Source organism: Branchiostoma belcheri, unplaced genomic scaffold (assembly GCF_001625305.1).
Source record: "Branchiostoma belcheri isolate BF01 breed outbred unplaced genomic scaffold, Haploidv18h27 scaffold59, whole genome shotgun sequence".
Taxonomy (NCBI): domain Eukaryota; kingdom Metazoa; phylum Chordata; class Leptocardii; order Amphioxiformes; family Branchiostomatidae; genus Branchiostoma; species Branchiostoma belcheri.
Genome location: NW_017804231.1, coordinates 1905944 through 1919334, shown reverse-complemented (window position 1 = coordinate 1919334; position 13391 = coordinate 1905944). Strand labels below are relative to the sequence as shown.

General features: G+C 41.4%; 3 protein-coding genes across 3 annotated transcripts in view; 2 read left to right on the top strand and 1 right to left on the bottom strand.

Moving 5' to 3' along the window:
- LOC109481980 (collectin-12-like) overlaps positions 1 to 1987 on the bottom strand; it is a 4931-nt gene extending 2944 nt beyond the window's left edge. The window contains exons 1-2 of the mRNA XM_019784592.1: positions 1837 to 1987; positions 7 to 137 (exon numbers count right to left, since the gene is read on the bottom strand). Coding sequence (XP_019640151.1) covers positions 7 to 137; positions 1837 to 1987 — 282 coding nt within the window. The remainder of the gene's footprint in view (positions 1 to 6; positions 138 to 1836) is intronic.
- A 1045-nt stretch (positions 1988 to 3032) lies between these two features.
- On the top strand, positions 3033 to 4587 carry LOC109481979. The gene is made up of 2 exons (XM_019784590.1): positions 3033 to 3507; positions 3821 to 4587. The coding sequence occupies exons 1-2, from the start codon at positions 3033 to 3035 to the stop codon at positions 4585 to 4587; spliced, it is 1242 nt and encodes a 413-aa protein (XP_019640149.1).
- Positions 4588 to 5920: 1333 nt separating this feature from the next.
- On the top strand, positions 5921 to 12068 carry LOC109482125 (glycine cleavage system H protein-like). Its single transcript, XM_019784817.1, has 5 exons — positions 5921 to 6098; positions 8030 to 8109; positions 8347 to 8410; positions 10584 to 10715; positions 11120 to 12068. The coding sequence occupies exons 1-5, from the start codon at positions 5960 to 5962 to the stop codon at positions 11221 to 11223; spliced, it is 519 nt and encodes a 172-aa protein (XP_019640376.1). The 5' UTR covers positions 5921 to 5959; the 3' UTR covers positions 11224 to 12068.
- Positions 12069 to 13391: the final 1323 nt, after the last annotated feature.

The following is a 13391-nucleotide window of genomic DNA, read 5'->3' as shown; positions in this document are numbered from 1 at the left end:
TTTTACCTCTAGCACTAGTCCCACAGCGATCAGACTCAGTAGCACGGCAATACCGGCGGTCAGACAGCTGCGATGGGAGCGGATGAAGCTACAGGGAGTACGGTGGTCGCTCGCTCCATCCGGATACGCGGTGCGCTCTTTGGAAAAGAGAATTTTTTTGTTGTTGTTTTTACCTCCATGAAAAATGGAGGTCTTGTGTTTAGTGTGTCTGTCTGTGTGTCTGTTTGTGTGTGTGTGTGCTTCCGCAACTTTGTGTTCAGCATAACTTCAGAACACCTTTATGGATTGTGATGATATTTGGTATGTTGGTAGGTCATATGAAGACAAAGGTCAAATATGGGCCTCCTGGTGGCTGACCTTGGTACTGCAGCAAAACTTCCGTGTTTTGTATCTTTTGTCCTGAACATGCTGTGGTTTTTTGGTGGCTGGTAGATTTTCATGTCAGGAACAAGTGGTGTAAGTTTGGTCTCCCTAGCAGCTTGTTCTGGAACTACAGGGGAGTTTCCTGCGAAATCTTTTAAAGCGGATACATCCAGAAAGAAACGACGAATTTTCATGATTTTTGGCATGAATGTATACATTTGACGGAGATGTACACAATAAAATGCAAGTTATGTAAAGGAGGCCTTGCTGTACATAATAGTACTTTGATACATGCAATGTCTGTAATCTACGGCAAAAAGGAACATGAACAGATACTGGTTATGCAAATTAGGACCTAATTTGCATAATCACTTTGAAAATACTACGATTCCTCAGTTGTATCGTACGTACCGTACGTAGAATAGATCATTACATTTCCAAGATCAATGAGACAAATAACACCAAAAAAATAGAAAGGCTCAAAATATTTTCATGTAGGTACGAAATCTCCGAATTCTTGTTTTCCTTGTATTCCGCCATGTATTTTGTGGCACAACGGACCACAGAAAAACTTTTAAAAGCACTGGTATTGGTGCGCCCCCTTCGTAAAACTTCGAACCAGTAGACAGTGCTAAATTTTGTAGTAATGAATCTGTATGCTTGAAACACAGGAACTTCAGGAAGCAGCGAAAGCACCAAGAGCGGGGATCGGAAAAAAATGGCGGCGGCCAATGTGTCGACGCTAGGTGCTAGCCGCAACTTCAAACGGCCGGCAGCGCTCTAAACAAAATGGACTAGCGAGTAGGAAATCATACCATGCATGAAATGATGACAGGTTTTATTGTTCCCCTTTAAAGAACACCTGGGTGACCCCTTAAACAGTAATTGCTGATTCCCAAGAGGACCCACAGAAACATAACATGATACAATTAAAATTATACAAATATCATAACATAGTGAAATGAAAACTGAAATCAGTATACTAAGTAGATTAAAATTAAACTCAAATAGATAATGAAACATATATAAAGCCTAGGTCACAGTTCAAGAAAGGGGCCCGCTCTGCGCGTTTTCGGTCTGTTTTTAGCACTACCTAACGGAACCTGGACGGAGACTGGTGGGGTTCCCGACGGCAGCCGGCCTTCGGGAACGGCCGGCATCTACACCGAGAACATGCTGAGCAGGCCCCGTTTCAAATGTGACTCCAGCTTTAGTGACTGAACAGATCAAATGAGACTTACAAAACCAAAGTGTCAAAACAAATTCATAATCCATGCGCATTTTAACAATACCATTAGAATATTTTCCAACTGTACAAAGGGCAAGTCATATAATATATAATGTTGAGGGTACCTGTGGATGTTTTGCTCACTCTCACTCTCTCGGCTTCTTTGTACGTGTTTAAATCTCCATCCTTTACTGTAACACGCACTCTCTCAGCTTCTTCGTACGTGTCTGAAGAAGTGCCCTGACTTTCCAGCCGCATGTCAGAAGCGCCGGTCCGCAGGTGGACAGCGGGAGATCGCGGCTGGGCAGCGGGAGATGGGGGCAGCTGCTGCCCGCTGGTTTTGCCGCTGTCGGGCCCGGAGAGAGGGGCTCGGACAGGCCTTGCTTGCTTGCGCATTTTGCCGTACTGTGCAAACACCAGTCAAACAATTTTCTGCATGAATATAACTATTAATAACATGATAAGTCTGCTGCGGTAACGACTTTTATCTTCTCATGTGAATATTCTACAGCATCACGGGATTACGCGTCGAATTGAATGTTGTTTTTCTGCACATGCGAGACTAATCTTCGGTGTAAAACTCTCATTTCAAGATTACGGTACACACATCAAAGTACTTATCGTTTCAAAAGAAATGTCAGAAGGCGTACATGTAATTTGATTGTTCGGTTTGTCGTGCGTTGGTTAAGCTGGCGTCACAAAGTCGACGAGCTTCGGTCTTATTTTTTAATCGTCAAATAGTCGCCTGACTTTTAAATCGAAAGAGAGGTGTCGCAAAAAATATATCAGTACACAAAATGCCTTTTTTGCGCATTCCAATTAACTGACCCCTCCCCTATATTTTCTTCCCGCTGTTGGCCATAACGGTCTATGGCTGACCGTCGGCACCAGTTTGATTTCATGGTATGCTCAGTCAGCCGGCTTGTTGATGCATCCAGGGCAGCAAAACTGGAAATATATTCTGAAGAAGGCAATCTTTGTGATATTGACACATACTGCTTCACATTATAATTAGCACACTTGAGTCAGTATTTCATACTTTGCCTTTGGGCTTTTAAAGCTGCAGAAACAAGCCCCAAGATGAGTCCTTTATTTTCTGGGTGGTACCCTAAAAATCAGCCCAGGGCCTTTCCAGTAACCATTTCCCGTCAGAAATTTGGGGGGTTTTGCTCCATGAGGGTCAATGTACATTGCGATAGTGTGGGAGACTGTCTTGTCTACCGCAGCGTCCTTTCTATCCCTACAATTATGACGTAATACAAGGTCAAAAGCAAATCTTTGATTGGGTAGAACGCCCTTGCATTGTTTTGTTGTTAAGTTCTAGAACGGCATTCATGCGCGGCTAGATTTGTATTGCGACCAGCAACACTTCGTAAACGGTCGTACTGAACTAACTTTCCCAAGTAAATATACCTGTATCACCACGAACTGTTACGTAAGGATGGACACGGTGGTAGACCGCACGTTTTCGGCCGTATTCACGGTACTGGAAACTTTGTCTCTGGTGAGACTAGGAGGGAAGGGAGACGGCAAACCGAAGCTAAACGTGACCGTTCATTCCGCGAAACACGTCCCCAGTCACGGAAAAGTGTTCGTCAGCATGAAACACGGCGAGGAAAAGTGGAGAACCCGGACCAAGAAATCAGGGAACCACGTCTGGGACGAGACGGCGGAATTCTCTCCAGCTAGCCCGACAGAAAACGACGACGTCGTTCTTCTGAAAATAAAGAAAGTTCGGCGGTGCAGGGAGAAGACGCTGGGAACTGTTCGTGTCGACGTTCCCCAGGCACTCTGGACTAACGGACACCTGCCAGCGAAGAGATGGTACGGAGTGGAGGTGGAGAAAAACACAGGATTCCAGGAGAAACCATTTCTTCAGGTGTCTGTGACACTCGACAATGAACCCACAAAGCACGGTGAGAAAGATATCTGCTTCTCGTTCGTTTCTCTACGTATTTCTTTGTATACGAGTGTTTAAATATGTGTAACACAACAGTCAGGGGCTATCTGGCCCCCTCTCTCGGAGATTCAAGTAATGCTAATGGGGTCCGTCAATCTATGTATCTGACATCATTGCCACTGAAGAACAATGAAGAAATTTTCAAATAATTTTTACTATCAAACATGACGTATGTGTGAATTTGACCTACAAAACAAATTTTTACTTGCGTTCATTTTTGGTGTTGGGCAGTCCTTGTATACTAAACGTTCACAAATGATTCGTTGCAGACCAAACCGAGTCCTTGAGACCGGAAGCGTCGACTGCGCCAGCGAAGGCTCAAGAATCCACGGATGACTACAAGAAGCGCGAAGCCGCTCTGATTGAGGTGTTCAGTGCGATTGAGCGGGAAGCATCCGGCCGCAACAACAACACGAAACGGTCGTCAGCAGAATCGGGTTCTTTCGAAGCATCGAATCGTACAACAGACGCGACCGCCTCCAAGGAAAATGGCGAGCGTCCGAGCTTCTCAACACGCTGTCGTCAGCTGCTTCAAAACGTGATCAAAAAGAGGAAACCACAAAGCAAGAAGAATGAGGCACCATCAGTGTCCAAAGAGTCGGGAAACAGCCATCCAACAGATGACTCGACTCTTCTTCAGCCTGAAGACGACGTCTCGGCCGCGGGCGAGCCAAATTACCGCGACGTTGTCATGTCGAGTATCGACGCACTGTGGGATGACCTGTTGGCGAAGAAATCGTACATTTTGGAGATCCTCTCGTACACAGACTCTCTCCGGGCAAAGCTGGCCAGTGTGGCTCCCTACGTCATGGACTACATCAGGGGTCTGGCCGAGAAAGTGCCGGAGACCGTGTCTTACGACCTCCCCGACAGAGTTGGTAAAAGTCTGGAGGAACTGAAAGAAATCGAGAAGACGCTGATGGTTCTGGTGGAGCGAGAAGACAAGCGGTCCGTGTTCGTGAAGACGCGATATTTAGAGGAGATCTCGAGGATCGCCATAGAAGAAGCTCCACAGGTGCTGGAGGCTGGACCATGATTCTCACCGACAAAAACACTATTCATTGTATTGACTGTAATTCTTGCAAAAACCACAAGGGGTCACTCATGATAAAAGGGGGTTGGAAGCCATGCCACATGATCAAGAGCCCGACACCACCCTTCACTGGACGTTTCGTCCTTTTTGGTTTACCCTCTCTATTGCAGTCAGTATTTCGTTTTAAAATTTCAAAGTTCTTTAATCAGTACACCGTATGTTTGATCAGCAGTTCCCAATCATTTTTCTAGAAAAGTGTGTAGTTTTTCCGTGTATGTGCGGCCGTTCTGTTGTGTAGCTTTCTTTATAACTCCATGCGCGTACTACGGAACACAAAGGGACTGAAGAAATGTTATAACATATTGATCACAATAAGGTTTGATGAATTTCGTCAGGATTTGTTTTTGATGCACGTTCTCTGAACACTTAATTGCCTGTTGGCGAAAGTTTATGCAAAGTTCCCACAAGTTCATAATCAACTTGGTTTTCCTATAGAAAAGTTTGTAGTTTTGCGCAGTTGCCTAATCTTCAAGGAGAAGGGTTTTAGAATGGTAACTGTCTGACCATTGGATACAACCTGGCCAATGGCTACAGTCTGGCAAATTGATACTGTGTTTGCAGCCACCATATTAAAGATCTGCTTCAAGTTAGAAGTTTCCTACATGTAACAAAGTTACAAAATGAAATTCCTGAAGACAATAAAAAGTTCGAGTTCTGAAATTTGTCTGACGTACTATTTTTGTTTCCTTTACAAGGGAAACGTATAAAAATAATTTAGACGATATCTAGTGGAACATGCAAAACTGCAAGGGACATACACATGAAAATACACCTTATTCTTAATAGGTTGAGATGAGAGCGTATAGGGGACTCAAATGTATTGTGGCGAACAAACGAATGATGCAAATACCAGTACTGAGGCCACTACTAATTTTCAGCGCACAGAGAAGTCAGGAAACAAAAACCAACTTGTTGAAACTACTAAGACAATATCTGATGCACAGAACGATACTTTCGATATACAATGTACTTTCGATATATATGTATTGTTGTCGGTCCAAGTATCTGACTTGGATACTTAATTCTAAAAGCGAGACCAAATCACCCATGTATGACTATATGGTAATCTCCATGCATGCAGAAGTTTGGGCTTTATTTGGCTTATTTTTTGGTGTGCTCTTTTATCGGGCTTTCTTTTTTTGTACAGGTATCTTTTCCGTGTGAGCACAAAGCCTAAAAACACACGCCAAAAATAAGCGAAAGCCCAAAACCTCTGCTTGGAGAGCAAGTTGAAAGTTCACCAAAGTTATCTGCTGCGCAGAGCTTGCTGGGAAAATTTTCCGAGTGCGCCATTTCTTTTCTCGTCCGAACCAAGATGGCGGCGGTCGCTATGAGGTGCGCGAGGGGCCTGGCCTTTCGAGCCACAAAACTCGTCACTCCGACACAGAGAACCACCTACTACGGTGCCCAGACATTTAGAAGGTTCAGCAGAACAGTCACGGCCTTCGAACCAGGTGAGACACGGCCCTGTGTGGCTGAAGAAGCGAGGAAAGTTGTTGTTTGTGGGGGAGGGGAGGTCACTTTAGGTAGGGCATCGGTCATGAGGGCCGTAGTACACTCTGGTCACGTCTGGCGCCGTATAATTTGTGCTGAGTATGCTTGAAGTGTTGACTTTGCAATTGGGCCATTTAGCTTGAGGATTGGGCACTGTTTTTAATTGTACACGGGACCTTGTATATGTGGTATCACCCCCTTTTTCAACTACGGAAAATTCCATGTGATTATGTGTTGTCTATCAAGCCAGTACCTTTTGTGTTTCCCCTTTGTTGTCTGCCAGTCAGTCAGTCATTCAGTACCTTTTGTGTTTCTGCATATTAAGTACGTGTAATAAATTTTACAAGCCGTAGGCAGTGAAAGTTGTTTACACAATAACAACAACAATCAACACTCTTTTGGATATGTTGAAGGCAACAAATTCTAGTGACAGTGTAATCAAGAACTACTGGTACTAGAAGCAAAATCATGATTGTTTGTAACGTTTATCTGTGGTTGACTTAATTTATGTGGCAAAAACTGGTTCGACAACAAAATCCCCTTAATTATTTAGATTGTGTCAAAGGGGAGATTGGTCCCTGGCCTGGACAGGTCAGTGTGACACTGGAAGTGTGGAACAGGAAGGTCTAGAACAGTTTGGCCCACGTTGGGGATGGTTCTGGACCTGGGCAACATAGCAAAATCTAGTCCTCTTGTGAACCTACCACAGTTAGATCTGAAACACACACTTTTATAAAATTCCTTGAAAAAAAAAAAAAATAGTGTCGCTGCATGGCACGGTTAACTAAAACCTGTCATGTAGTAACTAGTATGTTCGTTTGACTTGGAGAATCCACTGAGCACCAGCCCAAATTGCATTTTGCAGTCAAGATTGTGGCCGCACTGTCCTGAACTAGGGACTGAAACATCCTAATCGGCTGTGGACTGAACTGTCCAGGCAACAAAATGTCCTACATTATATTTTTTGAATGTGTCCAGGTCTAAGCTAAAGATGTATTTAACACACAAGTTGAAGTACACTACTACAAAACAACAAGTCAGTCACATGACCTTACGGACCAACTGGAGAACACTGGAAAATGGCCAGAAGACCAAATTGAGCACTAATGTATTTCATTAGTAACAAAGGCTCAAACAAACAAACTCCTGTCGTCAGGCATAAGATGACCAACTGCTGACTTAGGGGATTGGTCACTTGAAGTCAGAGGATGGCTGTAGTCAAAATACTTTTACGCTACCATTTTTTGTTGGAACAAAGTTTTCAGCTCTGTTCCTATGGCGTAATTGCTGTAACAAACAGTTGTATATTTTACTCAAAACTGACTCATGCCCCTATCAGAGTGCATGGAAAGCAGACAACTTCCCATAAATTACACAGGTCACATTCTTTAAGGTAATTGTTACCTACAACCCCACCCGATTAGTTTATGGCTGTCCCTTTAGTTGTGCTGTGTGAAGAAATGCCTATGAAGAAATGACGTATTTCCGGTTTCCTGACCGATCCTAGCAAGAAAACAACAAACCTAGCCTTTTTTTGATCCACTGCTCAGGCTGTAAAAAGTATAAAATTTCGATCTGACATCTGAATTTCATCTGAACAACTGAAGTTTGGAAACCAATTTCTTTCTTCATTAAATCGGGTGAAATACTCTATTTGTCAGACACGACCCATATGGCATATATACAAGCACTCTTACACATTTGTATATTGTTTTTTGCACCTTGTGTGTGTCAAAATTTATTTTGACTTTTAATCATGTAAACTTTATCTTTTTGATATATTTTATCTACTCTGACGCTTACCTCTTTACCCTTTTATGTCATGACCTCAATGTTTTGAGCTTCTCATGAATAAAGAATGGTTCAAACAAATAAACCCTCTCTGTTGCAGTGAGGAAGTTTACAAAAGAACACGAGTGGATAACTATGGATGGAACCACTGGTACTATTGGTATCACCAACCATGCTCAGGTGAGTATTACATGTAGTACAATGTGCATTTTTTTTTAGAAAAGTAGAAAAGTAACATAATTTTTTGAGATTGCACTGCAGGAAATGTGGGATTTATCCATGAATGATCTTAGGCCATAGAAAGTAAATTTTATGGATGACATCCTACGCAGACTCCAAATCTAATTTGATTAGAGAAAAAAAGAAAAAAAATGAAAAGGTTGAACAATTCATTTTGAACATTTTTACCCTTCACAGGACAAGCTAGGCGAACTTGTCTTTGTGGAGCTTCCAGAAGTTGGAGCAGAATTAAGCAAAGGAGGTGAGTAGAAAGATAAAGTAGTCAACTTTAGACAGAAAGCCCGAGTCAAGCTAACATGTCTTTTGTGCCATTTGACATAGATAGCTGAAGTTTCCTTGTTCCTATAAAAATGACCTTATAAAATGATCTGCACTGTATGATCATATTGTTTACGATCAAAAGTTAATATCAGACCAATAAATAAAATAAGTATCAGGCTGTGTCATGTGTGTCCAGCTCTTACTCGAGCTTGAAAAACAAAAAGATATTTGTGCTATGAAAGAAAAGAGTGTGATACAACATGTATATGGACATTGCAGAAAACCTGCGCTTGTTACTGCAAACTCGGCCCTCATGAAGATGACAGACAGTCATCGAAATGTCAAATCGTGTTAAACAAATGGTTATGAAGAAAAGAACTTAGCTACTCTACCGGCGCACCCGGCGTTCACGGCAGGATGTCTCGTTATCGTTTCAGGCCAGTGGATATTGATACGCAGCGTTACCACATTCCCAAAGTGCCGCTTGTTACCGACCCTGCGGGGCGGTGTGGCTCTCGAAGTCTTCTGTCCCATTCAGGACGCCACTTTTACGTTCCGCCCCGAACTGGGACCATCACAGGGATGCGCCTTTTGGCCCCTCTGTGGTAAAGAACAGACATTTCTTCTCCACTCCCTCTATCATACGTGACGTGATTATTGTACGTTCTGAAGAGGGCAGTCACATTTCTAGGGGGCCTATAGCTGATCTTGCCCCCATCTCCAGTTTTTCTGTTCCTTCAGTATTGAGGGATTTGAGAGGCAGTTGCTAATGAAAAGTCCCCCATTTTTCATGATAAGTGGGGTTTTGCGATTTTAGTATAAACTTGACAGAAAAATGTTTTCAAATTTAATTTTGGTCATGTACATGTTCTTTGATACTTTGAAAAAAAAGCTTGGTACTCCTTCGTAGTCGAAGATGACTGAAAAAAAAGCTTTATTGAATAAGGAGACTCTTTTTTACACAACCAAGTGTTTTATTCAGCCAACGTTTCAGTGACTGCCTGTCACCTTCCTCAGGGCAATTCTGACTGGTTCAGATTGTACATCACAAAGTATTACATATTGACACAGTTACAGAATTGCTCTGAGGAATGTGACAGACTGTCACCGAAGCGTCAGTCTCTTTATTCAGTGACAGTCTTTATTGTAATTGTGATTTAACAGTAGGTGGAATATGCCAAACAGTTCTAAGAAACTGCCCTTTGTTTCTTGGCCACAAGCCTGGGCTATGCACCTATCCTATTCCTATTCTTAGCTGGAGTGTAAATCAAGAATGAGATGTTTCAAAGTGTTCGAAAATCCATTGTTGGGTAGATTATCTTGATATAGGCAAACACAAGGAGGTTAAATACAAGTGTTTTTAACCTCCTTGGCAAACAGTGTCGTCAACAGAATTAAAACAGAATTAAAAACCAACAAACCATCACCTCAGAATTTAAAAAAAAAGCTCTTGGGATAGACTGGTCCTGAGAGCCATATAATTATAGAAACCATCTTTTTTTTTCTTCTAAATGTTTAATGTCTGATCATGCATGTATCAGTTTTAATTCTTTCTAATCTCACAGCACACTATGTTTTCAACTGCGTGTTTCACATCATAATTTGGTGCAGTAGTTTGGGTCAAGGTATCAACTTGGGAACACAGCACAGTCACAGAATTGCTTGCCGCTTGCAATCAAAGGCAAATGAAAAGTGGCCACAATTGCTGTGTGACAAGTTAGCAGTGTCTAGCAACGGTAGAACATCCATGCTTTTATTTTCGTGCAATTTCTCCACTCTTCCTTACTTTCTCGAAGTGGTGGATAGATTGGTGGACAGGTTGATAGTTGTAGAGTTTAAACTTTGTTCCAACACAAGAAAGGAACTCACCATCAATTTTCGGTTAATCCTGAGGCTGTCAACCATTGTCAGATATGTGATCCACTCGCTGACAGACTCGGAAGTCAGAAGTGTGATGACGTCAGGTGTGTCAGTGAGAGGATCACAAAAAGGTTCACGAGATCGACTGAAAATATATGTTGAGTTTCTTTCTTGTGTTGGAACATAGTTTAAACTTTACAAGTGTGGATTCTCCCAGTACAAATAAGCTTTCATTTGAATGCTGGACAGGTTTGTCTGAAGTGGTCCTTTTTTCCGTTCTTCTTGCCTTGCAGACGAGTGTGGTGCGGTGGAGAGTGTGAAAGCAGCGAGTGAACTGTACGCCCCAGTCAGCGGGGAGTGTGTAGAAGTGAACATGGCCTTGGAGGGGGATCCCAGCCTCGTCAATTCCTCCCCTTATGATGAAGGTAAGACACAATAAGCAATATAACAACCGTAAGAAAAAACAATGTGACAACAACAAAGCTCAAAATACTTTTTTATATACATTGTAGAAGACAAATTTTACCTGCAAAAAATCCACTTACACCTACAATAAAGTGAAGACAAATTTTTGATAGTCTAATAGGAAACAAACTTTTATGTGCATAAATAACATGTGCATGTCAATTAATAGTGCACGGTTATAAATCTGTTGATCTTGAGATCTCACAAGTGCCACTGACGAAAGGTAGTGGATGCTACCTGAAATGTCTGACCGTTTCCAAAATCATATCCAGTAGCTTGAGTAACTGTTTTTTAACATATCTTATTACCTGAATGTCTAACCTTATCGACAAAACAAACTAACAATGATGTTTCACTGTTCCAGGCTGGATACTAAAGATGAAGCTGTCCAACCCAGAAGAGTTGGACGACATGATGGATGAAGAAGCGTACAAGGCTTACGTGAAGGCGGAGGACCAGGATGCGTAGACCCCCAGCTCTACGCCTCTGGTCTACACAGCTAGTCTTCTGATATTAGACCTATCTAGGGGGAGGGTGTGGTGTATTAAATAGTCGGGCAGCTACAGGGGGTCCCAGAAAAAATTCTACCCAACTTTGTAGGGTTATTGTTGCCCCCTGGTGAAGTGCATCAAAAAGTAAGTTTTCTGTAAAATACAACTAATATTGTTTCCATTGATACCCTCACGACATGATTACAGTTCTTTATCACAGAGCGCTGTTGGTTTTAAGCTACATTGTGTAACACAAGGACAATAAGTAATAAGTAAATTTTCTGTGTTACATAATTCACCTTCAAACAATGGTACATGTGAATGAAGATAGAGGGGTGTTATGATGGTATCTATCGAAACTATATCAATTCTACTTTTTTGAAAAACTTCTATCATAGATGCACTTCCCAATTAAGTAACAATAACTTTATAGTTGGGTGTCCTTTTTTTTCTGGGCCGCCCTGTATAGTCACATATTTTGGCTGCTTTCAAAGCTTGTCACTCTAAGCAAACACAGGTACCATGGAAACGTCAATGTTTTTTTTTCTTTTTCAAAAATATTCAGATGTTTGAAAAGCTAGATTTGTATTGTCCTGAATATACTTGCTGTCCAAAGGAATGTTGAAGATTTACTTCCCAATTTTGTCTTGTAGGGGAAAGTTTACTGGTGATGAAAATTAGCGTCTAGATGAGGGGGGTTCAAACTCTTGTTTCATCCACACTTGGTCCTTATGCCACACCAATTTAATTTCTTGGTTAACGGATTTTTCTACAAAAATAATGGAGCGGGCGGGCGAAAAAAAAATAGAAATAAACACAGGCCTAGACATCCTATTATGGCCCAAAATTGTACGATAGGAGCCATGAAGTCAACACACCAGGCTGGTTCAAAATTTTGACAATGAATTTTGAACTTTTAATGATACCACTGCATTGAAAGATGGAATGACTTTAACAAGCCATGAAGTCAACACACCAGGCTGGTTCAAAATTTTGACAATGAATTTTGAACTTTTAATGATACCACTGCATTGAAAGATGGAATGACTTTAACAAGAAGTATGAAAAGGACTGTTTTCAACTGTTCACGGCAAAATATGAGCATTTTGCAGTTGATTCTGAATTTTTATTTTTATTTGCAAATCAGAAAAAAATGAAGCGGCGAATCCGTTAACCAAGAAATTAAATTGGTGTGGCGTTATGAAGGAAATGTATTTTTAGCCCAGAATTGTAAAACAAACATTTTGAATAATAGACACAGGCTTGGGTGGCAAAAAAGAGCACTAATGTTGTCTAGAAAGTTCATCTGTGTTGGTAGAAGTCATTATGATATGAAGCAAGTTTAATCTGTGATTTCTAGCACAAGAAATTGGACTTGCCCAAATTTCCGACTGTACAAATTTTTGACTGTACAACTAGTTTTTGTCAGTGAATGAGCAGTCTGCCGCTTCTGTTAGGTCATGTGGGTTGTTCGTTCCTTGACAAAGACAGGAGTTGTACAGTCAAAAATTTCTTGTATTGGAAATTACAGTTTAAACTTGCTTCATAATAACTTCATGCTTTGAGTGAAGAGAGCATTTTGCCACCTTCTTGTTTATTGTATGCCTTTTGTGTATACCCCACCAACACACTTGTATTTGAAGGGGTAGAAAGTCTTAAAGACTGCCAAGTAGTTATACTTTTGAGAGCCCTTTGATGTCATATCTGCTACAGTTTGCTAAATTCAAAATGTATTTTGCCACTTTTTGCTAAATTCAAAGTGCATTTTGTCACTTTTGTCTGAATTGTTACATGCTTTATGCAGCTATAACCTTCTGCAAAATGTATGGAAAATCAAGTTGGTGAAGGAAAATTCCAGCTTATTTGCACCTTGTTTCTTTGGCTACTGCTTATCTAGAGCAATCTCTGGGTACCTCAAATTTAAGAGCCATCTGTTGATTGTCAATGGTACTGCAGGAACTAAAGCAAAAACATAAAAGACTTACATGTACCAGAAAGTTGATCAGGAAAAGTTATCAGGGTATTGTCTTACCCAGAAGAATGGATGAAAAATTTATTTCCCTGCCCCTTTTGGGATCATTAAGTAAAATAAAAAACACACCAGATGTGTTGTTATATTGTACCTTTGCACAAGGTCACTTGGAT

What these genes read in the sequence shown, in the direction of transcription:
- LOC109481979 (XM_019784590.1), top strand. Translation starts at nt 3,033, where the DNA reads ATGGACACGGTGGTAGACCGCACGTTTTCGGCCGTATTCACGGTACTG. An exon ending in CAATGAACCCACAAAGCACG is followed by an intron (nt 3,508 to 3,820) that starts GTGAGAAAGATA and finishes GATTCGTTGCAG; the next exon opens with ACCAAACCGAGTCCTTGAGA.
- LOC109482125 (XM_019784817.1), top strand. Translation starts at nt 5,960, where the DNA reads ATGGCGGCGGTCGCTATGAGGTGCGCGAGGGGCCTGGCCTTTCGAGCC. An exon ending in GTATCACCAACCATGCTCAG is followed by an intron (nt 8,110 to 8,346) that starts GTGAGTATTACA and finishes TACCCTTCACAG; the next exon opens with GACAAGCTAGGCGAACTTGT. An exon ending in AGCAGAATTAAGCAAAGGAG is followed by an intron (nt 8,411 to 10,583) that starts GTGAGTAGAAAG and finishes CTTGCCTTGCAG; the next exon opens with ACGAGTGTGGTGCGGTGGAG.